The 25768-nt window shown below is 38.9% G+C and overlaps 2 protein-coding genes across 6 annotated transcripts; one reads left to right on the top strand and one right to left on the bottom strand.

Annotated features, from left to right (window-relative positions):
- Window positions 1-5687: 5687 nt before the first annotated feature.
- On the top strand, window positions 5688-25513 carry Lerp (lysosomal enzyme receptor protein). Of its 5 annotated transcripts, XM_046609137.2 has the most exons (17): window positions 5782-6157; window positions 6279-6486; window positions 6748-6899; window positions 6984-7267; window positions 7386-7539; window positions 7632-7768; window positions 7855-7970; window positions 8092-8333; window positions 8418-8615; window positions 8784-8930; window positions 9393-9563; window positions 9775-9952; window positions 10063-10136; window positions 23193-23346; window positions 23445-23593; window positions 24521-24570; window positions 25416-25513. In XM_046609137.2, the coding sequence occupies exons 1-16, from the start codon at window positions 6086-6088 to the stop codon at window positions 24551-24553; spliced, it is 2469 nt and encodes an 822-aa protein (XP_046465093.1). In that variant the 5' UTR covers window positions 5782-6085; the 3' UTR covers window positions 24554-24570; window positions 25416-25513. The 5 variants fall into 5 exon arrangements, with proteins under 5 accessions (XP_046465095.1, XP_046465093.1, XP_046465091.1 ...); XM_046609139.2 differs by lacking the exons at window positions 5782-6157; window positions 24521-24570 and adding an exon at window positions 5688-5725; XM_046609135.2 differs by lacking the exon at window positions 24521-24570.
- On the bottom strand, window positions 11304-19339 carry Tl (toll like receptor). Its single transcript, XM_046609119.2, has 5 exons — window positions 18956-19339; window positions 14958-16211; window positions 14391-14694; window positions 13338-13931; window positions 11304-13234 (listed from the first exon to the last, which is right to left on the bottom strand). Exons 2-5 carry the CDS (start codon window positions 16163-16165, stop codon window positions 12029-12031), a joined length of 3312 nt encoding a protein of 1103 aa, XP_046465075.1. The 5' UTR covers window positions 16166-16211; window positions 18956-19339; the 3' UTR covers window positions 11304-12028.
- Window positions 25514-25768: the final 255 nt, after the last annotated feature.

The following is a 25768-nucleotide window of genomic DNA, read 5'->3' as shown; positions in this document are numbered from 1 at the left end:
CTGTTGCGACGTACTTCTGCGAGAGAAATCGATGGGGCGCAGTCCCAATACGCTGCGATCAACGCATCGAAAGTTACAGCCAAAAAACGAAAACCTGAATTTTCGACATTTTTCAGCAGGTGCTTTTTTCCTCGTATCTCCTCTCCCGCTGATCCCACGCTGCTTTCGCTGCGTTTTCTGAGTTCCTGGGGGTCCAATTGGTCGGAAAAGAGTCATATGAATCAATTCTGAGACGAAAAATTTTTTGGTCAAAAAAAAAGGAAGGCTAACCCCTTTGTATTTTTGGCGAAAATTTTCGCGAATTTCAAAAGTGCTGGAATAAATTAATTGTGGCACTATTCCGACGTAATTTTGCGAGAGAAATCGATTGGGCGCAATCCAAATACGCTGCGATCGACGCATCAAAAGTTACAGCCGAAAACCGAAAACCTGAATTTTCGACATTTTTCAGCAGGTGCTTTTTTCCTCGTATCTCCTCTCCCGCTGATCCCACGCTGCTTTTGCTGCGTTTTCTGAGTTCCTGGGGGTCCAATTGGTCGGTAAAGAGTCATACGAATCAATTCTGAGACGAAAAATTTTTGAGTCAAAAAAAAAGGAAGGTTAACCCCTTTGTATTTTTAGCGAAAATATTCGCGATTTTGAAAAGTGCTGGAATAGATTAATTGTGGCACTATTTTGACGTAATTTTGCGAGAGAAATCGATTGAGCGCAATCCCAATACGCTGCGATCAACGCATCGAAAGTTACAGCCAAAAAACGAAAACCTGAATTTTCGACATTTTTCAGCAGGTGCTTTTTTCCTCGTATCTCCTCTCCCGCTGATCCCACGCTGCTTTTGCTGCGTTTTCTGAGTTCCTGGGGGTCCAATTGGTCGGAAAAGAGTCATACGAATCAATTCTGAGACGAAAAATTTTTTCGTCAAAAAAAAAGGAAGGTTAACCCCTTTGCATTTCCAGCGAAAATTTTTGCGATTTTGAAAAGTGCTGAAATCGATTCGTTCAGGCATTATTCCGACGTAATTTTGCGAGAGAAATCGATTGGGCGCAGTCCCAATACGCTGCGATCAACGCATCGGAAGTTACAGCCGAAAAACGAAAACCTGAATTTTCGACATTTTTCAGCGGGTGCTTTTTTCCTCGTATCTTCTCTCCCGTTGATCCCACGCTGCTTTTGCTGCGTTTTCTGTGTTCCTGGGGGTCCAATTGGTCGGAAAAGAGTCATATGAATCAATTCTGAGACGAAAAATTTTTTGGTCAAAAAAAAAGGAAGGCTAACCTCTTTGTATTTTTGGCGAAAATTTTCGCGAATTTCGAAAGTGCTGGAATAAATTAATTGTGGCACTATTCCGACGTAATTTTGCGAGAGAAATCGATTGGGCGCAATCCAAATACGCTGCGATCGACGCATCAAAAGTTACAGCCAAAAAACGAAAACCTGAATTTTCGACATTTTTCAGCAGGTGCTTTTTTCCTCGTATCTCCTCTCCCGCTGATCCCACGCTGCTTTTGCTGCGTTTTCTGTGTTCCTGGGGGTCCAATTGGTCGGAAAAGAGTCATATGAATCAATTCTGAGACGAAAAATTTTTTGGTCAAAAAAAAAGGAAGGCTAACCCCTTTGTATTTTTGGCGAAAATTTTTGCGATTTTCGAAAGTGCTGAAATAATCTAATTGTGGCACAATTCCGACGTAATTTTGCGAGAGAAATCGATTGAGCGCAGTCCCAATACGCTGCGATCAACGCATCGAAAGTTACAGCCAAAAAACGAAAACCTGAATTTTCGACATTTTTCAGCAGGTGCTTTTTTCCTCGTATCTTCTCTTTCGTTGATCCCACGCTGCTTTTGCTGCGTTTTCTGAGTTCCTGGGGGTCCAATTGGTCGGAAAAGAGTCACACGAATCGATTCTGAGACGAAAAATTTTTTGGTCAAAAAAAAAGGAAGGCTAACCCCTTTGTATTTTTGTCGAAAATTTTCGCGAATTTCGAAAGTGCTGGAATAGATTAATTGTGGCACTATTTTGACGTAATTTTGCGAGAGAAATCGATTGAGCGCAGTCCCAATACGCTGCGATCAACGCATCGAAAGTTACAGCCAAAAAACGAAAACCTGAATTTTCGACATTTTTCAGCAGGTGCTTTTTTCCTCGTATCTTCTCTTTCGTTGATCCCACGCTGCTTTTGCTGCGTTTTCTGAGTTCCTGGGGGTCCAATTGGTCGGAAAAGAGTCATATGAATCAATTCTGAGACGAAAAATTTTCTGGTCAAAAAAAAAGGAAGGCTAACCCCTCTGTATTTTTGGCGAAAATTTTCGCGATTTTCAAAAGTGCTGGAATAAATTAATTGTGGCACTATTCCGACGTAATTATGCGAGAGAAATCGATTGGGCGCAATCCAAATACGCTGCGATCGACGCATCAAAAGTTACAGCCGAAAAACGAAAACCTGAATTTCCGACATTTTTCAGCAGGTGCTTTTTTCCTCGTATCTCCTCTCCCGCTGATCCCACGCTGCTTTTGCTGCGTTTTCTGAGTTCCTGGGGGTCCAATTGGTCGGAAAAGAGTCATACGAATCAATTCTGAGACGAAAAATTTTTTGGTCAAAAAAAAAGGAAGGTTAACCCCTTTGCATTTCCAGCGAAAATTTTCGCGATTTTGAAAAGTGCTGAAATCGATTCGTTCAGGCATTATTCCGACGTAATTTTGCGAGAGAAATCGATTGGGCGCAGTCCCAATACGCTGCGATCAACGCATCGGAAGTTACAGCCGAAAAACGAAAACCTGAATTTTCGACATTTTTCAACGGGTGCTTTTTTCCTCGTATCTTCTCTCCCGTTGATCCCACGCTGCTTTTGCTGCGTTTTCTGAGTTCCTGGGGGTCCAATTGGTCGGAAAAGAGTCATATGAATCAATTCTGAGACAAAAAATTTTTTGGTCAAAAAAAAAGGAAGGTTAACCCCTTTGTATTTTTGGCGAAAATTTTTGCGATTTTCGAAAGTGCTGAAATAATCTAATTGTGGCACAATTCCGACGTAATTTTGCGAGAGAAATCGATTGAGCGCAGTCCCAATACGCTGCGATCAACGCATCGGAAGTTACAGCCGAACAACGAAAACCTGAATTTTCGACATTTTTCAGCGGGTGCTTTTTTCCTCGTATCTTCTCTCCCGTTGATCCCACGCTGCTTTTGCTGCGTTTTCTGAGTTCCTGGGGGTCCAATTGGTCGGAAAAGAGTCATACGAATCAATTCTGAGACGAAAAATTTTTTGGTCAAAAAAAAAGGAAGGTTAACCCCTTTGTATTTTTGGCGAAAATTTTCGCGATTTTCAAAAGTGCTGGAATAGATTAATTGTGGCACTATTTAGACGTAATTTTGCGAGAGAAATCGATTGAGCGCAGTCCGAATACGCTGCGATCAACGCATCGAAAGTTACAGCCAAAAAACGAAAACCTGAATTTTCGACATTTTTCAGCAGGTGCTTTTTTCCTCGTATCTCCTCTTTCGTTGATCCCACGCTGCTTTTGCTGCGTTTTCTGAGTTCCTGGGGGTCCAATTGGTCGGAAAAGAGTCATATGAATCAATTCTGAGACGAAAAATTTTTTGGTCAAAAAAAAAGGAAGGCTAACCCCTCTGTATTTTTGGCGAAAATTTTCGCGATTTTCAAAAGTGCTGAAATCAATTCTTTCAGGCACTGTTCCGACGTACTTTTGCGAGAGAAATCGATTGGGCGCAGTCCCAATACGCTGCGATCAACGCATCGGAAGTTACAGCCAAAAAACCCCTTTGTACTTTTAGCGAAAATTTTCGCGATTTTGAAAAGTGCTGGAATAGATTAATTGTGGCACTCATTTTGACGTAATTTTGCGAGAGAAATCGATTGAGCGCAGTCCCAATACGCTGCGATCAACGCATCGAAAGTTACAGCCAAAAAACGAAAACCTGAATTTTCGACATTTTTCAGCAGGTGCTTTTTTCCTCGTATCTTCTCTTTCGTTGATCCCACGCTGCTTTTGCTGCGTTTTCTGAGTTCCTGGGGGTCCAATTGGTCGGAAAAGAGTCATAGGAATCAATTTTGAGACGAAAAATTTTTTGGTCAAAAAAAAAGGAAGGCTAACCCCTTTGTATTTTTGGCGAAAATTTTCGCGAATTTCAAAAGTGCTGGAATAAATTAATTGTGGCACTATTCCGACGTAATTTTGCGAGAGAAATCGATTGGGCGCAATCCCAATACGCTGCGATCGACGCATCAAAAGCGACAGCCAAAAAACGAAAACCTGAATTTTCGACATTTTTCAGCAGGTGCTTTTTTCCTCGTATCTTCTCTCCCGTTGATCCCACGCTGCTTTTGCTGCGTTTTCTGAGTTCCTGGGGGTCCAATTGGTCGGAAAAGAGTCATACGAATCAATTCTGAGACGAAAAATTTTTTGGTCAAAAAAAAAGGAAGGTCAACCCCTTTGTATTTTTGGCGAAAATTTTCGCGATTTTGAAAAGTGCTGAAATCAATTCTTTCAGGCACTGTTGCGACGTACTTCTGCGAGAGAAATCGATGGGGCGCAGTCCCAATACGCTGCGATTAACGCGTTGGAAGTTACAGCCAAAAAACGAAAACTTGAATTTTCGACATTTTTCAGCGGGTGCTTTTTTCCTCGTATCTTCTTTCCCGTTGATCCCACGCTGCTTTTGCTGCGTTTTCTGAGTACCTGGGGGTCCAATTGGTCGGAAAAGAGTCATACGAATCAATTCTGAGACGAAAAATTTTTTGGTCAAAAAAAAAGGAAGGTTAACCCCTTTGTATTTTTGGCGAAAATTTTCGCGAATTTCAAAAGTGCTGGAATAAATTAATTGTGGCACTATTCCGACGTAATTTTGCGAGAGAAATCGATTAGGCGCAGTCCCAATACGCTGCGATCAACGCATCGAAAGTTACAGCCAAAAAACGAAAACCTGAATTTTCGACATTTTTCAGCAGGTACTTTTTTCCTCGTATCTTCTCTCACGTTGATCCCACGCTGCTTTTGCTGCGTTTTCTGAGTTTCTGGGGGTCCAATTCGTCGGAAAAGAGTCATGCGAATCAATTCTGAGTGGAACAATTTTTTGGTAAAAAAAAGGAAGGTTAACTCGGGATAAACCAATCATAAAGTAAAATCGTAATCCTAAATCACACAAACCTGGCACAGTGGTCTTCGCAACTTCAACCCTGCGTCTGCACACACCGTCTTTTGGACCTGAAATATTTTTTTTTGTACCTAAATAGCGCTGAGCACGGGTAACTTCAACCACGTTTTCCAACGATTGCATTTCTTATTTTTGTAAATCCGACTCCACAGGCATAAAGTTCAATCGATTCACCACAAAAAGTATTTCATAAACCGCTTTTTTTCGAAAAGTTCCCTAATATATTCGTATACCGCAATCAGCTGCATATCTTTATACTCATTTACGCATGTAGTAACTAGTAGTGGAAACGAACCCCGTGCACGAAACCTCGCATTCTGAATGAGTTTCCATTCGACCCGTTCTACGGGCATATTGAGAAAATCCGAGCCCACAATGACAGTGTAAAGTACATGATAGTACGCCGAGAATGTCGCCCACTTGACTAGTAAAGACCATAGCCCGCAGCACAGGGATGAAAAAACATGTGAACGTCGAACCTACCGGCAGTTGGTAAGGTCAGTAACATGTATCGGTTTCCGGTAAGCGGTATGCGTCGAAGAATGCGTGAAAGCTGGTAATTCCCCTTTATCGAAATTCGTGTTTCCACCCCCCGTTAGCCTCCGAGAGTAATCCGTATTCCATGCCTGTATGTGCCGAATGTAAGTGAGGCTATGTCGCTGGTAGGATTTATGTTCCGTCAATCTCGAAAATAGAACCTTGTACCGCGTTCTGTGAAGTCTGATCAATTAGTCAATGCACTTAACAGTTACGATAAATTAATTTTCGGACCCCGTTCAGTGCTTAACCAATAATTTTTCGTTTCCTATCACGATACTCAACCTGTTTGAACGAGCAGCAACGCTACAATTCTCGTTGATATTCGGGCGCGTGTTGCATCGTTGAAATAATTTCCATTGAAACAAAAAAATAGAATATGCCAGAATGCCGATTGTATGTTTCCCTTTCAATACTTATTGCGATACTCACGCAGCTCGTCTTCAGTCAGGCAAGGAATTCATTACTACCTGCAGTTATTATAATTCACTGAAACCCAAATTTCATGGTGTTCAATTGAACTGTCGAAAACTCCTCGCAGTTGACACATTTTTAAAATTTTCTATTTACAGAAACAGAATTTCACCTGCCACGTCACAGATTCAGAACATTTGCATAAGCATAACTTCACCGAGCTATCGAGCTCGGATATAACAATCTATGATGAATCTGCGGATGGAAATATAACTCTGCGTCTTTGTTCGCCTCTGTCACAAACATGCGCTGGAAGTAGTGACTACAGTATTTGTTTGCGCAAGCATGGGACAGAAATAGGACTGGGTAAGGAATTGTTTTAAATGTATGTAAGTCTATTCTCTTCTGTTTACACTGTTCACGTGCTTGAAGATATTGAAAATTTTCAATGCATTTAGTATAACGACATAAATTTAGCTCATTTTTTGACTCTAAGGTGTTTAAAAATTACCACAAGATCTACGAAAGACAGTAAAACGCTTCAAAGTGAACTTTAAACAGTTTAAATCTGGTATCTCATTAGGCTTCTACGATTGAAGGAATTTTTAATCGGTTACATGTTTACAGGAAAATTTCCACCTTTGCTGCAGAACAATCATACTTCAATGTTCACTTTTACGGGTGATCTGTGCAGCAATTCTAAAAATTATACAGTTTTGATTATTATGAAATGCCAGGAGAACGCTATCGACACTACAATTCCTCAACTAATTCCAAAAGTAATTCTGCCATCGCATTAAAATAATAAAATTAGTCTACCCTGTCTGAAAGATGTGTCGTTATAAACCAGAGATAATTTACAGGCAAAATATGATCATTGCTCAACATACTTTATATGGTATACTAAATGGGCTTGTAACAAACCAAAAAACTCAAATTGCACAGTTGTCGATGAACGTAACAATCTATATGATCTTAGTCCGTTAACAGCATATAAGAATAATTACGTCGTTTACATTGATGACAAGGGAAACTTGGTAATGAATATCAATGTATGTCACTCGGTAATACACGAATATGGATCAGCGTGTTATGGAACAGCTGGAGCATGCTTAGCAGTATATTCAAATGACTCGAGTAATCACGAGTAAGTAAAAGGCACTCTTAGTCAACGTCGGTGAAGCATATTTTTATTCAACCTCTCAATTCAGAGACTTATTGTATGAAATCTACTTGTTAATTACCTTAACTATATATTCTAATAGGTACATTAATTACGGTGAAGTAAATCAAGCGCTCACCATTAACAATGGTAATTTGGAAATTCTATACACACACGGCCATTTATGCAATGATGAAACAGAACACAGTTACCTTTGGACAAATATAACATTCATCTGTGATCCTGAAGCTACAGAGGTATGTTTGGATAAAATTTTATTTTCTACGTGATACGATACATAGTAAAATGATTATTCGAACAACACTAGAATAATATACGTTTGTTACAGTATACTCGACCAATGTATAAAAACAATACATCCTGCAACTATGAATTTGTATGGAAAACATCTCTTGCCTGCAACAAAACGTACCTAAATGAATATGCTAAAAAGTGCAAAGTAACAAATCCTCGGACAAAATATATGTATGCCCAATTTCCATTTCCTTGTTTTATTGATTATGTTATTGTTGTTCAATATAAACAAACTCTTACCTTAAACTTTTCTTCAGTTACAACATGAAAGCGTTGTCTTTCGGTTATGTTATGACAAACACGTCTGATGGTACTCAATATCAACTTCAAATATGTGGCCCACTTCGTAACAGTAAATGTCCGCAAGGAACAGGTAATTAGCACACAATCAATCATGAAAAATGTTTTGAATGAAATAATTCAAGCTACTCAATATTTGGTCCGCAGAATAATTTATGATATAACTTGCCTTCACTTCTTTCACTGGCACACAGGGGTTTGTAACACCAAAGACTTTGTATCAGCTGGTATGGCCAATGCTAATCTTATGTGGCGGCATGGCGGTCCTTATCTCAATTATACGAACGGCGTGAAATGTGAGAATGGTCGAAACCATTATACTATTATCTCATTCTTTTGCGGGCCTGAAGAATCAACTGGTTTACCAATAATAGTAAAAAATGATTCGTGTTCTTTGATTATATACTGGTACACTAACCGGGCGTGTGAAAAAAGGGTGAGTAACAGATGTAGAAGGATTTATTTCAATGCGTAGTGTCACAAAATACCTTCTGACAACTGACCTATTACTCCGATGCAGCTGAGATGTGGTGAAAAAGAAACAAACTTACTTCCATTGGTGCGAACTTCGAAAAATTATGTGGCCAAGGGGATGGGTACGGAGTTTCACATAAATATATGTCTAGGTGTAATTCCGACTCCAGGGTTGGCCTGTCCACCTGGTAGTGCTGTTTGTCAGGCTGCGCGTACTTCCGAAGGCCAATATACCAATGAAACCGTGAGTATCGGAAATGCAGTAAACAAATGTGTATGAATATTTAACAATCATAATTCATTGGTTAGATAATGTGAAATATTCGGCACATACTTGGAAAGTATACAAGATGTCAGATCATATATTGTAATAATTGTCAACATTAGATTTAACAATTAACATATTTTACAGAGTCTGGGTTATCCTGATGAAACCACAATTCTCCTTGACAAACAAAATGTTATTTTGAACTATAGTCAGGGCTCGCCGTGCCCCGAAAATCCTCTGAAAAATTTATCCTCATCTTTCAAATTTTCTTGCAACTACTACGGAGATCACGTAAGTCTAAAACAGTAATTTATTCACTTCGGCTTTCGCTCATAGTTCGACTCTCCTCGTACATACCGACCGTAGTAACTGAGGTGGTAGCACTTGTGGCTGAGGAACGGAAGGACCTGGGTTCAATCCCCTGACCTGACGATTTGGTCCTGAACGGCAAGTTGCAAAATGGAAGAAGGGTCACGCCGTTTAGGCGCCGGGTTGCTGGTTGGGCTTTGGACTTGGGTCTAGCTACACCTGGACAAGGTTTACGGCAGTTTCCCTCGTCCCTAGTGCAAATGCGAATGTTTCTACTACCACTGCCAAACCTCTGCTTGCTCCCGACTTCCTCCCACCGATTGCAAATATAATTGCGATTAATAAAGAATTATTATTATTATTATACTGCCAAAGAAATATAATTACCCAAATATGATCAGTTGTAACTAGAAAAATGAGTAAGCAAAATATGTCATGTTACAGGGATCACCAGAATTTGAAAACTACTCAAATTGTCACTTCAGTTTTACATGGAAGACCAATATTGTATGCGCTACGTTGGTTGGTGTTTGGGTTCCACCATGTACAGTCAAAGATACAACTCACGCGAACAAAGCAGATCTATCTCTGCTATATCCGAAACCAGTCCCACGTGTGAGTAAAGTAGTTCACTCGATTGAACGTTTGACCAAAAAAAAGCGATTTCTCTATCCAACTTTATGAATAATATGCGAAAAAGTCTATTTACGTATAATTTGAATTGAAACAGCTTAACATTCAATGGTAACAGCACTCACTGTTTATATTCTAACAACAAAGGCTCGATCGCTAGACTAATATTTCGCAAAATTCAATGATTTCACAGATAGTGACCGGCACAGGAAAAAACTACAGCATAAACATTTGTGGCGGAAAGGAACATTGCAATGGGTCGGCAATTTGTCAGGGTACAAATGGATATGGTACTATTACAAGTGTAATGTTTGACTACAACAGTAAGGCGATAAAACTCGTGTACGGAAATGGTTCGACATGTTCCGGTGGTAAGTGAAATAAACGTTCGTTGAATATTTCAAAGCGGGCAGAATTTGCTTCATGAATATTGAAATAATATCATAATGCATTTGATTACATACCTTTTACCGAGTTCCAGACTCCTATACATCCGAATTATCATTGATCTGCAATGATAGCGTTGGAATTGACAGTGGGCCAAAGCTGATTTTGGTGAGTGAATCAATTATTGAATAACCGTTATTAGTACTAGAGTACATGAAGATCTTTCATCAAAAAAAAAAAAAAACATTCGTAATATGGACCTATTTTCTGTCGTTAAATGTATATCTGGCTGGGAAGAGCTGCTCATGCACGCTACTTTAGTGCATCCAATCGAAATTTTGACGAATATGCCGCATATCGTGCCCCGATTAGTTTCCACCACTCGTAATACTCGTTTTTTATTTTCGATTTTATATTCTCCGCGAGTAAAACTATTATTAACCACCGGATAAAGGGCCGCATTTTGGGTTTGAACAGCCAGTGCGTGCATTCAATGAACTGGCCACAACCCGAAAAACGAAGAGCCGACATCGTTGAGTTTATCTCTGATGATAGAAAATGCAATTTACTGATTACAACGTGATACTTATGCTATTGTAAACTCGTACTCGACGATCGATGGATCGTTAATTGAGAACTAATAGAAGCGATAAAAAATGACCGAAAACAACGAAGCGGCGAAACTAGGGATACCCAATTTGGTAATTTAGTATGGGCATTCTTCGAAAGCGTTCGTACTATAATCAACAAAATGGCAGTTGGCTCGAGATAGAAAAGGTCAAGAACACAGTCCGCTAATCTTAGGCAACATTTGGCTCGACGATGGCACTGTAAACAGAACACACACTATCTCTATCCTCAAATGACCGCAAGAAGTTGCTGCGGTCATTTCGAGGAAACATATCGTTAAGATATCCGCAATATCATGGTCAGCTGTGTCTAGTCGAAATGGGTCAAATCCAGAGGTAGAATTGACGGTTTTCAACACTGTGTTCAATCCCCAGCAGACGCGAAGAGTACGGTTTACAGCAATCTACTCCTTAATTAGTTATAGTTTTTTAGCGGCCATGCCAGTTCCACTTCAATGATAACTTGATCACTTCGGTTATTGCTAAAATCCTCCAAAATTACTCAAATGCACAAGCTACAAGATGTCAAGCCGAGATGAAAAGCGAATGATGAAACCGCGCATTCACACAAATATTAATAGCATCCATAACTATGCGAACAAGTTTTATGAGGAATTGATTTTTTCATCACATTCATTGTCAGAGAAACGAGTAATACTTTGAGCGTAGTACGTGATCGACAATACTGCGAAAATAATTTTACGAGTTATTGTTTATACTGATCATCGTGAGACAGTTTAGTTTATTCAACAACTATTGAATTCACGAGTACAAATTTAGGTGTGCGTATAAAATTCTTCCCAATAAAAACGATAACTTTGTCACCCAATAATTCAGTTCCATATAAACTTAAAATTAATTCTATATACTATAATCTGAAATAATTAACATTTACAACGTATCTCCATATATTTTCTTTGATGTCACAACTGATCATCGATATCAAACGAATCATAGTTTTCCTTCCTTATTACACGGCTCCGCGCTGATATATTTAGGATACGCCTGTCACGAGTATAAAATTATCTTATATTTGCTGGCGTGTATCAAGTAAAGAATATTTTTATAATTATTTTTGAAATTGGTATTACAACCATTCAGTCTTAAATTAAATATTTACAATGGCGATTGAAAATTTTCGTTCCAATGCAGTGATGCGAGGTCGTTCATTCTTGAGCAAAGAAAATAAATGTTCTGCCACAAATCGTAGGTACCGGCTATACAGAAATGTTATCACACTATTACACGTCATACACGAGACGGTGAATATGGTTAACGTGATGCACCACATTATCATTTGCGTCTGAAAATAATATCAGTTTATGGTTTTGACACACACGCACACGTCGTTGGAATAGTTGAACAAATTTGACGACCATAAGGGTTGACTATCCATACGTGATTCGGTTGATCACTGTATACGACTTTTGATTATGCCACCGCATTCACGTGATTCAAAAGAATCGTGTCCTTTCCATCGGTTATTTTCCGTTCTGAACGCTGACTTTTCCGTGACAAGTCCATCGGATTATTGAAAGCGTTGATATTGGCCATTTCCTTCTCGAGACAGTCCGTTATTACAACTTCACTTTTGGCACTGTCATTGGACATAAAAGTGTTGAGCGAGTTCGCCGGAGGAGTGGTAAGTGGAGGTGGTGTGTCCGGTGCTCCGGGTGAATTAACGAGCCCGTTTCTGTCAGGATTCAGTTGGAGGAGTTGCTGGTGGTTCCTCAATATGTTTTTTTCTCTCTGCGACCTTCCCCTTCGTGCGTTTTCTCCGCGCGGTTTTCCTCGTCCACGATGAGGCATGGCGTAGATCAGCTTCTCCCAAAACCAAGGATCCCCCCACTTTACGTACGTGTTCATTTTCAAATAGGCCCGTAGTTCTTCGTCCAGCTTGTCAGTGGGGCCGATTTCTCCGTAAATTATGATGATCACCCTCCTCCTGCGGTCGTTGAGAGCCTGACGATGAGCTGCTTGGAACTCCAATTTCCCCCACATACTTTTTATAAAATCTGGGGAGACGACGAGAATCGTGCGCCTCGATTCTTCGACGCTTCTTGCGATCTGTTCCGGAATAACTTCGCCGACATTCCAGTCGCGGTAATGAACGCACAGTTTGAATTCGTCGGCACCGTTTTCGAGCTTAGGGATCAGCTCTTCGTCTACGAATTTTTGATCCTGGTGGGCATGGCTTACAAACGCGTCGTACATTTTATTCTTGTCCACCGTCTCCTCCGCGAAGAGCTTCCCGAACATTGGATGATTGTACAACCATATTTCAATTTGGAATTGGTACTTGCAGCAAAAAGTTGCGACAACGCCGATCAACAAACCGATCGCCGCCACAATGAGACTGCCTACTATGATCTCTCTGGTCGCCGACGGGCACAACTCGTCAGCCGTCAACGTCGAGAACTTCTTCCCCTTGTGAGTTTCGCCCCCGCAAGACGTATTCAGTATCTCTGGTAGTTTCCTCCCGTTTTCCTGGATGAATTTTCTAAAACCGTTTGCCTCGCAGTCGCAAGTCCACGGGTTTCGATCGAGCGTCAACCTTTGCAGAGGCGTCGAATTTTCAACGATTTCCAGGGCTGTCGTATTCATTCGTTTCATATTGTTTCCGTCGAGCTCCAATACCTGGAAGATAAACGTCGAGAAATTAATACGTGCCGAGAATTCATTATTCGAATACACTTTGTGCATTGATCGATAGAATTGCTTATTCCGGCTCGGAATTTACCTTGAGTGTTGGAGGTACGGCATTGGCCGAAAAACTGGATATGTTGTTGTGCGAAAGCAAAAGCGCCGTGACGTTCCCGTATCCTAATTTATTGACCAATGGCATCTCGGTCAAAAGGTTGCCGCTCAGATCAAGTTCGACGTTGTAACCTTCCAGATTAAATCTTTCTGGTGCTTCACGCAGCAGTCTGTGGGAGCAATTTGCGATGATAGTATTAGCATTTTCCCGTAACCAACAATCGCATTTCTCTCCGCACGTCCCTTTGTAGCATTCGAAAGATTTATATTTCAAATCGGAGACGCGTGTTCCTGCCATAAATTGCGGGCCACTGCACTTCAGCTGGTCAGGTTTTATGTGGAACAGTTTTTGAACGTTCGGATGCATCTGTCCGTTCAAATATTTGAGAAAACTGTTCAAGCCGCAGTCACAGACAATTGGATTTTCATCCACCGATATAATTACAGTTCTGTCGGCGGCCAATTTTATTTTTGGATCATCGACGAGCGATTCAGCCCAGACTAAGTTGATTTCTTTGATATTGTTATGCCTGATGTCAACTGTCAGGTGATTCGGAATAAAATTCAAGTCGAACGTCTGAAAAGATAAGAAACCCAAAATTAAATTAATAATTTTCAATACAGTTATAATATCATTCATCAATGGCTCGACAAGCTGTTCCAACAATACAGTAATCGTAAATGTACATTTATTTATTCATTTTTTTAAACGTGAACCCCCTCCTCCACGAAAAATTACTATCGACTTCAGAGTACAATAATTCAATAAATTAGGACCACTGAATTAAACAGCTGTTCTACAGTCCAGAAATATGTTTGCAGTTACTGTGAACGTACCGTAATGGTTTTGTATGAGAAATTATTCTCGTCAATAAACCTATACCAATTATTGAAAAATGAAAATTATGATCAGTCTCCATTTCGTAAATAATTTTTCGTGGGATCTGCTTACTGTTCGCATGAGGTAAAACTCGTAAAATATTTTAACATATATGTATTAAATACATATACGTTACATGTATATATTTTCACTCACGTCTATTTTGGATATTTGATTATATTTCAAGTCTATCATTCTAAGCTTCGATAGTATGGTACACCAGTCTTGGAAAATGTGCGTAATACTGTTATTAGCCAAATGTAGTTCAACTAAATTTTCGCATTTCTCGAAAGGTGAAGCCTCCGCTGCTGAAAGGTTATCATTTAGAGTGATATTATTTAGCGATAACCGTGCAAATTTCAACGACATCAGCGGATCAAAGCTGTTTGGTTCAATGATCCGCATTCCGTTTGATTCCAAGTTCAAGTCTTCCAAAGCGTTCAGCCCCGAAAACAAATCCCTGTAATGATCGAAAATATACTTGATTACTTTATAACACCGTAATGAGTGCCGGACAGCATGAAGGTATTTTTTTTTTCTTTGCACTACATAACGTATGAAATTAGAACCATTAATAGTAGTAAAGTCTGATAAATTTGTTTCTAATCATGGCGTAGCTTTTCATCGGTTGTATATTTACTAGCAATTGATTGAAAAATATGAACGTTAGATATATATATATATATATATATGTATATGTATATGTAAACAATTATTACTCACTGAGTAATTTGGAATATGTTATTATTCTGCAACTCCATCTTCTGAAGTTTTGCCATTGACTGGAATATGCGACCGGGAAGACTTGTTATCTTGTTCCAACTCAAGTTTAGACTTGTGAGATTGATTGCATCCTTGAATATGCTTTTCGGAAGAGTAGACAACGAATTGTGACTTAAATCAAGAATTTTTATTGACGTGCTATTTGAAAGTAAATCTTCCGGTAAACGCGTCAGTTTATTGTATCCCAAATATACTTCTTCTAGTCGAGGCAAGCTGCTTAGAAATCTCTTGGGTAACGTGGTCAAATCAACTCGATTGTATTTCAAAGTAAACATTTTCAAATTGCGGTTTTCAGATAATAAATCCTCAGGTAGCGAAGTAAAATAATTTCCCGAAATGCTCAATTCGTTCAGATTTATCAGAGGCTTGAAGCCTTCCGGGTGAATGGTGGTTAGCTTGTTAGTCTGCAAACCGAGGCTTTTTAGAGCAGTCAGACCGACAAACGTGTGTGCTTCAATTTCAGTCAACTGATTACTCCAGAGATTCAAGAAAGTGAGATCATTAAGGCCAGAGAATAGCGACGGACTTATATGCGTCATCTTATTATTCCCAAGTTCAAGCACCTGCAACTTTGATAAGTTCCTGAAAAAATTTTCGGGCAAGTCTTCTAGCTCATTTTCTCGTAACCCCAAAGCTATCAACTCCGGGAAATCATCCAATAAATCATCCGGAACCCGACGCAAATAATTCGAATGCAAACTCAATTCTTCTATTTTCGGAAATCCTGACAAATGACGACGCTTCAAAATAGAACTCAGATTTTTGTACGATTCAAATTTCAGCTTCTGTATCGGCTGAACGCCAAGCCTTTCAGTTATTTCGTGCAGCGGTACGTCAGGTAAAGAACAATACTGGATTCGAACCTCTTCCACATCCTCAACTTCACCAGTTGAATTTAATTTGAAATCTGACCAGGGTGGATCCATGTTGCATTGTATTTTGGCAACTTTTCTCGGCCAGATTGTAATATCAAATCTGGAATCCGCGAGGAATGACGGACAAGTGAACTCGCATTCATCGACATTCCTTTTATTAAAATCACAGTCCAGCCCGGTATATTCGCATGGTTGTTGCAAGCTTTGATCAATGCAGACTAGTAGCAACAGCAACGACCACGTTAGTCCACTCTTCTCCATCTTCTTCTTCATTTTTTGTATTTCGGTTCTACTCTAGACTCTCTCGCCTCGCGTGTTCCTGTAGAAAGAAAACAGAGCATAGGTACAACTCCGGATCGTGATCCATTTTTCTGCATCTGGAATAAATTGATCAAGTACAAAATATACTGTACTCATAAAGCAAAGTTAGGCAAATTACACACAAAATTCTCTGTGATAGTTTTCTATCGATAATACGTTTTTTAAACAGCCGCAAGAGATCCGTCTTGTAATTTCTAAACTGTGGGCCCATTAACGTATGTCATATCAACTGCAAAATCGTTGCTCCAACTTCACACCCGCATTGTAAATACCTGTATATTATAAAAGATGGTTGTATACGGATCTGTATTCACAGATATGTGAAAGAATTTTGTATTCGAATAAGGTAAGTGTACCAATTATTGACCATCTTATTTTCCAAAATTATAAATTGACGGCACAAATTGTATATTTGTCGATGCCGAAAACCAACTGCTAGATGGTTGAAGTCTACAAATTTAGTTTTTGCAATTTTCGGAACTAAGGATCAAACTGATAAACAACGAAAAAAGGTCAATAACTGGTACGCTTACCTTATTTAATGAAATGACCCGTCGACCCGTAAAAGGTGAACGAAATTTTGGACATTCCCGGCTTTGATCTTGTTGTCGTTATCGTTTCGTTCTAAAATGTCACACCTATCTTCACTTAACTACATAAGCTCACAAATTTTGTACCTCCAACTTGTTTTTGTGCGACAAAAAAAGAGAAACAATGAATAACGAGACTAATCTGGAAGGTTTTTTCAACCTCGAGGCGTTTATCCAAATGCTGTTTTCATGATCCTGAAGCATCGTGACCTTTTAGCAACGTGTAATAAGATAATCGTGGAATAACATGCTACAGGATATAAAACGAATTCCATCGTTCAATTATTCCGTTGAATTCAATCCCTGATTTTTAAAATAATACAATCCAAGCCCCAGTTTCTGTAAACATCGTTAACTAGTTTTCACAAGATTCCATATTAAGAATTTCCTAGACATTAAGCAGCCATTTGAATAGTCACTGCCCTAACACGCAGTTTTTCTTAACGATTTGCTTTTCAGTTCAATTTCATCCATAGTTCGATCTCGAATATAAATACCGTACCGGCCATTAGCCGAACTCACATCACTGACGATGAGAATATCGTTAAAAATTTGGACTTCAGTCGTATCTCTCGGCTTTGAAAAGAAAAAATAACGTGCAAACAAAATTCCACGATATATGTTCAGCGATAATTCGCGTATAGCGTACAAAATCCATGCATCCGATAATACCAGTTAACAAATATGATGTTAAAAATAACCTACAGCAATGGCGTCGGCAACTGCCACAAAAACGAGCCAAACTCGTTCCTCGCTTGCGAGGACGAAGCGATGCGTTAAAATAATATTCCGCTTCGTGCTTCGAGAATTTTTTCACAGCTGGGTTAGAGTGCCCGAGTGCCTGTACGCGTTGTGTCTAGCTTTTCTTTTATCTTCTGCATTTGGAATTTTTCCATTCGGTAATTTGACTCCCGAGTATAACGAACGACGATAAAGAATATGGGGGGAATAAACAAGCTCAGGAGTTACGACGGGATTTTTTATTTTCGTGCACATGTTAGCACGGATTTGTCTACGTTAAAGAAGGTACTAAATCAACCGGTTATAGTAATGCCGTTAAATCACCTTGAAACAAGCCCATTCAAATTGGGAGAAGAGTGCTAATCGGAGTCTCAGTTGCGATGCCTGCTGATCGTACGTTCAAATCTAAAAATGATCATCCCGATAATCGAGTATAATAGATTATTTTTCAAACTCGATTATTCTTCCTCGCAATCGGTTTCTGTATTTTGCTCCCATTAAAGACCGCAATAGAATATCACTTTTTGTAATTAGATTATCAATTATTATTATTATTTTCTTGCTCACTAAGTACCTGTCTGATATAATAAGCGAAAGATTTATAAATATTTTCACCTGAGATTGAAAAATATTTTGAACGAAACTATAAATTATCGAAAAACTTTCCCGCTATTAAGACTACATACTGAAATTTACGAAATTTTGGTTTCAAATGCACTGTTTCATAAAAATACGACAGGATCGATTAAGCGATTCATTTTCACCGATTCAATCGAGTCGTGTTCCATTATTTTTTTGGACTTGATTAATCGACGCATCGATTATTTTCAGCTTAGTGGCCATCGCGGTATTCGGATCGCCTGAGCTGCGGCAACCAGTCCGACACCGCGTATTTCGAAACGTTGGTCAATCTTTCGTAAATACAAGGAAAAAAAAAAAAAAAATATCGCGAGACAAAAACAAAAAATAAAACCAAACCGAACACAAGACTGTAAATTAAATGAGGAGAAAAAATTACGCCGCGGTTCAAATCAGCACAGCATTCGCGTGTTTCTCCCAATAGATTGACGAAGAAAAACACCTTTTTTTTATTTTTATTATCTTTGTGTACAGCTTACGATAGGATAATCGTGGATACTTCGCGCCTTAAATGACAGAGATAGATGGGAATAAATAGAGACGCAGCGTTACGATTAGCGCAAAGTGGAAACGGAATGTGAGCATGCCGGCTGTACGTCGCGTTATACCGAGCTTTGATGACGTCACACGTAACGCAACCATTGCCGCAATATCGCTTTGTTAGATCATCCCGAGTGTTGTTCTACGACAATCGAATTACCCATAGATCTCTCTTATACACATATTGCGCGTGGATGAAAGCGTGGCGCGAAGTATACGGATTATTGCTTACCTGGAGTTAAAAAGGGTGGGGCCTAAGTCCCGCAGGCATTGGAATCCCGTGAGTATTGCGGGGATCGATCCTTGTTCCTCGATCCTCGATCCTCGATCACTTCTCGAATTATAAATCGGGCGAATCACAGTCACTGCGCAATCGTTTCGGTACGTAGTTTTCAATTACGATACGTACTCTTTTTAATTATTTTATTAATCGACTAGTTCTTGTCGCGAAATTACGGTAGGAAGTTGAAACAGGATAAGGAGATTCGCGGAACCGTGGATCTCGCCGATGATCCAACGGTCAAGTACGCGCTGATTAGGAATTATTGTCACAAACAGCTTGACGCTCTCTGCAGTTGGGTACTTTCTATAACGGCTCATGGCAAACTGACCGAATAGCTATTTCCTCGTTCCTTCTCTCCCCTCTCTCCTCTATACGTACTTCATTCCAGTAAACCGTGACGTTTCATTGGCTTGCCGAGACCTCGTCGAGCTTCGGCTTGAGGGGAAAGAGAGAGCAATTGAAAACAAAGGGTGGGGAGAGAGAGAGAATCGCGGTGTAAATCCTTGAACCGAGGAAGAGTCGACGGAATCAAGTTTGCATACTTGTATGAAGATACGTTTATGCCACTGTACACATCTCTCTGCCGCGATGCCGGCGAAAATGTCGATCATCGTCTTCTAAATTTATATATATATGCATCACGATACATGCGTGTGATACGTAGGTACAATTTTTGTGCATACGTGTCCGCATCGGCTGCCTAATTGTTGAATTGACAATTGGCTGCTCCGTTTTCTTCGAATCGTTGCGTTGTCACATGCCAACTGCGTCTTCTTGGATAAATTTCCTCAATCACCGCCTGTGACTCGGGGTCTCGATTTTAAATCCCACAGCAGCATATTGAAAGTAACTTATGAATTCAGCGTACGCATTTTTTTAAACAAATTTATAGCTCATCTCTCACGCGAGTCGGAAGGTGATCGAAATGATTATCTAAATTTCATTCGTGAAGGTTTTGAAATCTTCGTATCTGCTAATCACTTGGCTAATGGGAAAAGACGCGTGCGTTGTTGACGTATTTCAAGAATTTCAAACACTTTGCAATGTCGACGAAACGTACGTGTTGTATCGCTGTTTACCCACTCTCTTAATGTCTTTGATTGAAAAATCACTGATAAGCTACAGTGAAAACAGCGAAACTCCAAATCTTGTGAAATTTAGAAATCATTTTATTCACTCCAAGAAAATTTACAGGGTACAAGCGTACAGCGCATAATACATAGAGAATTTTGAAACTACTAAATCCCCGAAAAATATAAAGATGCTCATCATTGTAGTGCAAAAAAGGAAATGAGGCATCCACGTTTCGGGCATGTATCGATAAGGCGAGGGAAAAGGTGAGAACACGTATTTACTCGTCAGAGTGTGTGTAATAAGCTATTCGAATTCCAGTGTTTCGCCATGTGTTATATACGTGACCTGCAAACAGTTTGTTTAAGTAGTTTGCCCACGTAAAGTGATGGCACTTTGCAAATCGCGTGAGCCAACTTTTGGGAGTCAGCAACGTTTGAACGCCATGAGCGAACTGCGAAACCGAATTTTCACCGCTTGAATGGGCAGATGGATAGAAATAAATCGGCCAGTGATAGATCTGGTGATTTCATCGGGATTTTATAACGGTGCGATTTGCGGAGAGCAAGAAAATGTCACGTCACGCCGACTGCGTCTGTATTTTTCTTACTACACATGCATTCTCTTTTGCGGAAAATTTTCCGCTCCGAAGACATTGTCTCACGGAGAAGAATTACCGCTAAATACCGATAAACGACTTCCAATCTTAAAATTCCTCGTTTTTATTTAACGCGCATTCTCCACACGAATGATTTTCAGAATTGAAGTTGGAAAAAAAATTATTCAAGTAATAATTTTATTCGAAACATCTTACCTAGCAAATTAGTAAGCTTCGTTCCTCTGCATTTTCAAGGATATTTATTTGCTACACGCTTCAATTACTCGGAACGTGAGATTTTTTTTCATGTTTTTTTTTTTGAGAACCTGAAGAACGAATATTACTAATTAGTAATTGGATACGTGTAACTGAGAATAGGGTAATCACATATTCGTCACTTCCGACATTTACCGCAAACGATTCTCGCTACGATGATCCGAAGATTTACATTTGCATGAAACATGTGAATTCCTGAATGTTTCATAGCTCATTCATTTGAACTTTTCGTAAAATAGCTTCAATAGTATATTTTCGTTAGATTATCTATTTTATTAAGCTAAATATAAGAATGTTTATCATCTCCGTAAACATTATTTTATAAAGATGCAAATCTGGTATTATCTAAAAACCGCATCCTTCCGGAGCTGCGTATCAACAGTTCTCAATTGCGCATTATATGGCGTATCGAGTAGTGAGAAAAGTAATATCTTTGTGTTTTTTTTTTTTTTTCCTAGTGGTAAAATGAATCAGTGGAATCTGACAAACAAATATCAATGGAAACTTATGCTTTTGACGCGAGTAATTGAGTCTAGGCTTATGGTGTGGACACGAAGCAACAAATGGCCCAGGAAATATTGGTCTGACTTTAAACCGGGATGTTTATAATTACGTATCTCATTATTTAAAAAAAAAATTTTTGTTTTAGACAAAGTTTTTTCCTCCCTCCAACGATATGTTTGTCTCTTCTGCACTTCGGTTAGCCTCTTATCAGCATAAACCATACAGCGAAGCAAACAGGATGTGAGAAATGTAGGATAACGATTATCAATATGTACAATCTTAATGAGAACGCGCAGTTAATTGCCAGGATACTTAATAATAGTAATTAAAAAAAATTCATCTTACCAGACAATTAAACGACTTTTAGAAATCAACTCTCTGTGTACGCCGCACGTAATCTTTGCCTATAACTATGCAATATCCAAGCTTTTACCCGATTTTCTTTGATAAGGACGTGTTTGCCAGATTATTTCTGTTACGGCTGCTGCGATTGCGAGAAACTGAAATCGCGCGTAATTATTTGACCCTGTCGTGGACACGGTCAATCTTTATTGGAATCACAACTATAACATGCTATTACATATTTTCTCAGAATTTTTATCGCTAATAACCAATTTGTATTTTTTTTTTTTTTAATAAAACCTGGCCTAGAAAAATCATCACCATTCGACGAACCTCTGATGCAAGACTCATGCTTTAATGTTATTCAAAATGTGCAATATAAATATACAGACTCGATGTTAATATTTCCGTCCCTACATCTGTCTTGAACTGATGTCGTAAAATTGTAATCAGCCGAGTTTGCCGACATCCTGGCGTTATATAAACCGTCACTCGTCTAAATGTATATTAGGGAATTATTTCTCGCCAAGTTTGAGAAACATAAATACGAAGCTCGTTATCTGCATCGTCGTGATATGTGTTTTATTACGTCACGTAAAATTGTGGATATCGGTAAAAACGAAGACTCAACCTCGCGTCGGTAAAACCGAAGAATCCTTAATATAGTGTTGAAAATTCCGGTATTCCCAGTGGCATCTTTTTTATTCCTCGCGTTAATGATTATTATTGCAATGCGAGACGGGCGCCGCAACAGGTTTCGCACACAATTTTCGTATCGCGTTATTCCATACGTATCACAGTTTACGATATGTATATACACACACGCGTGTGTCGCATATATTCAGAAGCAGCTAGCAGCAGAAGATCGCGCTTGAATCTAACAATAAGAGTATTTCTCGATAACTATTCGAGGACATTATTTTACTGCATTTAACAATCAATTCACTTATGCAATAATTATTATCATATTCATTGTACTCACGCATGTGGAATCCCACGCAAACTTTCAGCAGATTCGATGTATCAATTACCGTGGCACGTGTGCGACACAGAATCTCTGCAGGGTCGAATACCTCCAATATCTCATCGAGTCGGATGACCCACGGGATTTGTTTTTAAAACTATGTGGTCTGGGTTTCCCCTTTAACGTTTACGTGACTTACACAACGATTAACGACTGTGTTTGGATCGATCTGTGAAAACCGGCAAAAGCGAATAGTATAGGCACGTATTGCGAAATCGGTTTCGAACAAGTCGCGTATTAGCTGAATATAAATTGAGCTGCTAAATGAAGAAATGAGTGTTGCTATTATAAATGACTTGCTAAAATTTTCATTAATATCGTGATAAAAATTGAACCTAACGAAATGATCTTATCTTGTAATTATGTTGCAGCACGGCTATTGCATGGCCTCCTTTGAGTGGCATACGAAAATCGCCTGTCCTGAAAAAGTAATGCTCGACTCGAGGACTTCGACCTATCCTGTTTATACAACTGAGACGACCCCAGCCCGCGAATCGTTACAGAAAAACGACGCAGCTGTTCAGAGTAAGGGGAAATATGCCGATTTACGAATGCCGATGCTGTTGGCAAATCAGCTTTGGTCTAAATGGAAGAAACTAATCTACCCACGATCAATTTTTCAGCATGGGCAATCGTATCCGCGTTGCTCCTGGTCGCTGTCGTCCTGATCGCGTGGTTCTGCATGCGAAATCCTCAAAGGTGTTCCGACCTCAGATACCGTATAAGTGCGATCACTGCTTCACGGAACCACAGCACCGTACAATATTCGAGGGTTCGTAACCCCATAGACAATAATATCATACACGAAAAGTGTATCTAGTTATTCTTACAGTTCTTATCATTATTTTCTCTTCATCGTAGATATTCTGTGTTGTACGTTATAATTGTGTTGTGCCTGGTACAAACAATCGTTGCGTCGAAATTCCATTATCATCGGGGGAACCTATCACGTGTGATTCTTTTCGTTTATGATTAGAAAAACCGGGGGTTTGCTCGATTTTTACCAAGCCGTGTCGGTAATCGTCTTTTTTGTAACGCGATTTACAATCGCTTCCGGGGAGGCATCGCATTTGGTTAAATTCCAAAAACGTTACCGTGTACCTACTACACAATTGACATTTCCGCATACCCTGGGCAGGCCCAAAAGATTAGATTTTAATCCTGCTTAAAGTGCAGAGCGCAATCGTGTTGCTCTAACTCACTGGGTACTTTGGCTTTGATTCATTCCTCTGGGTTTTCCTGTTCGCCCCAGCTGACATTGTCGGTACTTGGAAGTAATGGCCCTAATTACCAGTAGTTCCATTATCCAAAGCCATAAACGTGCGAGGTTTTATCGACGGTCAGAAACCGGGACGAACTGGCATTCTAAACTCCTTCTGAGAATAAACGGTAAATTCGTTAGTACGAACAGATTAAAACTGTGGTAAATTTTCCTCTTATATACATATACTATGTACATACACGTTACATTTCGATTATAATTATCAATGACAGGGAAACTCGGGATAAAGATATAATGAAAATTTCATCGACCCCTCGGCATGCGGTTTGGATAGACTTTCATTCTGCAATAATTTTTGTTTACAGGAGGAAGCTTGGTAGCGGTGATGGAATTCTGAAGCATTTTGTTTACTATTTTATTTGTAATAAGTTTTTTACTTTTCGAAACTCTCTAAATCGATTGGCTTTTCATTAACAGGTGCTTCCGGATCCCCAAGAGAATGAATATTGATCTAAAAACACGAAAAGGTTGAAATTTGTTTTTTTTTTTTTTTCACGCGAGACACATTATTTTGTTAAATAACTGCAAAATCTTCATGTGTTATTAGTGTTATATATATGTATACTTACTATTCGATACTCGGGTATTTTGTTCCTCATTACCGTATTTTTCTAACATGAAATGTTAACCGATAAATTATTCATTCTTCATTTATTACTATTTTTTTAATTTTTTATTATTGTTTCTGCACTTCTTCAACTTTGTACCTCTTCGTAGAATATATAAGTGTACTGAGAGAATAATGGTCTGTTCACCATATCCAGTATTATCTATCACTAGATGCCAATGAACTTTCCACTTGCTTGTCATTATTTTATGCATTGCGGTAATAATTTGCATTGGCCTCTTATTCTTTACATCGATGAAGCAAGAGTAATGTAACATTTGTTAGTATGATAAATAAGTATTGTTGTTACTTTAGATTTTTTTTTATCCCCACTTTTGTTAGACACTTGAAGTAACGAAATAAATCTAACAAGTATAATGGTTATGTGTATTTATTAAAACCCTATTCGTTTGAAGAAAAATTTGAACAGTTTTTTTTTTTTTTTTTTTATTACTTAGAATTTTATAAACGGGACAACCCCGCACATTTTTTTTTCCTTTTTTTCTTTTTCTTTCAACAGTTCAAGATTCATCGATCGCTAAGAACCAGTATTAATTTTCTTTAACATTTTTTCATTAATATCATTACACTATATTATTAAAACATTGAAATGAGAAAATAAATTTGAAACCGAAGAATTGAGACGATAAATAAGCCTGAAATATTCTTACCGCAAAGATTGAAACATGTGATCTTCCATTGTAGGTGAATACAACAGAAGAAGCTCATTTATTATTGGATACGTCAGATCCCTGCGGAGATGGGGAAATTGATAGCGACGACGAGCTATTGGGTGTCTAGTCCTATTACTGAATGAAAAAAAAAAAATGTAATATTTTATAGTTCACTTAGGATTACCAAATAACCGAGGATATTTTGTGTATATATACATGAAACGATTCGTTGTCTTTCGTTTGTTAAAAAAAAAAAATCATTATATTTTGAAACTTGTATTTATGTATAATAATTTGAACCTTACTTGTATGATACTTTTGTAGATGTCATAATTTTTATAGCATTACGAACAATAAAATAATGTAAAATGAATGTTATTTAAG

This window comes from Neodiprion pinetum, chromosome 1, assembly GCF_021155775.2.
Source record: "Neodiprion pinetum isolate iyNeoPine1 chromosome 1, iyNeoPine1.2, whole genome shotgun sequence".
NCBI lineage: Eukaryota > Metazoa > Arthropoda > Insecta > Hymenoptera > Diprionidae > Neodiprion > Neodiprion pinetum.
Note: the sequence above shows the minus strand (reverse complement) of the source record. Positions and strands in the feature narration are given on the sequence as shown.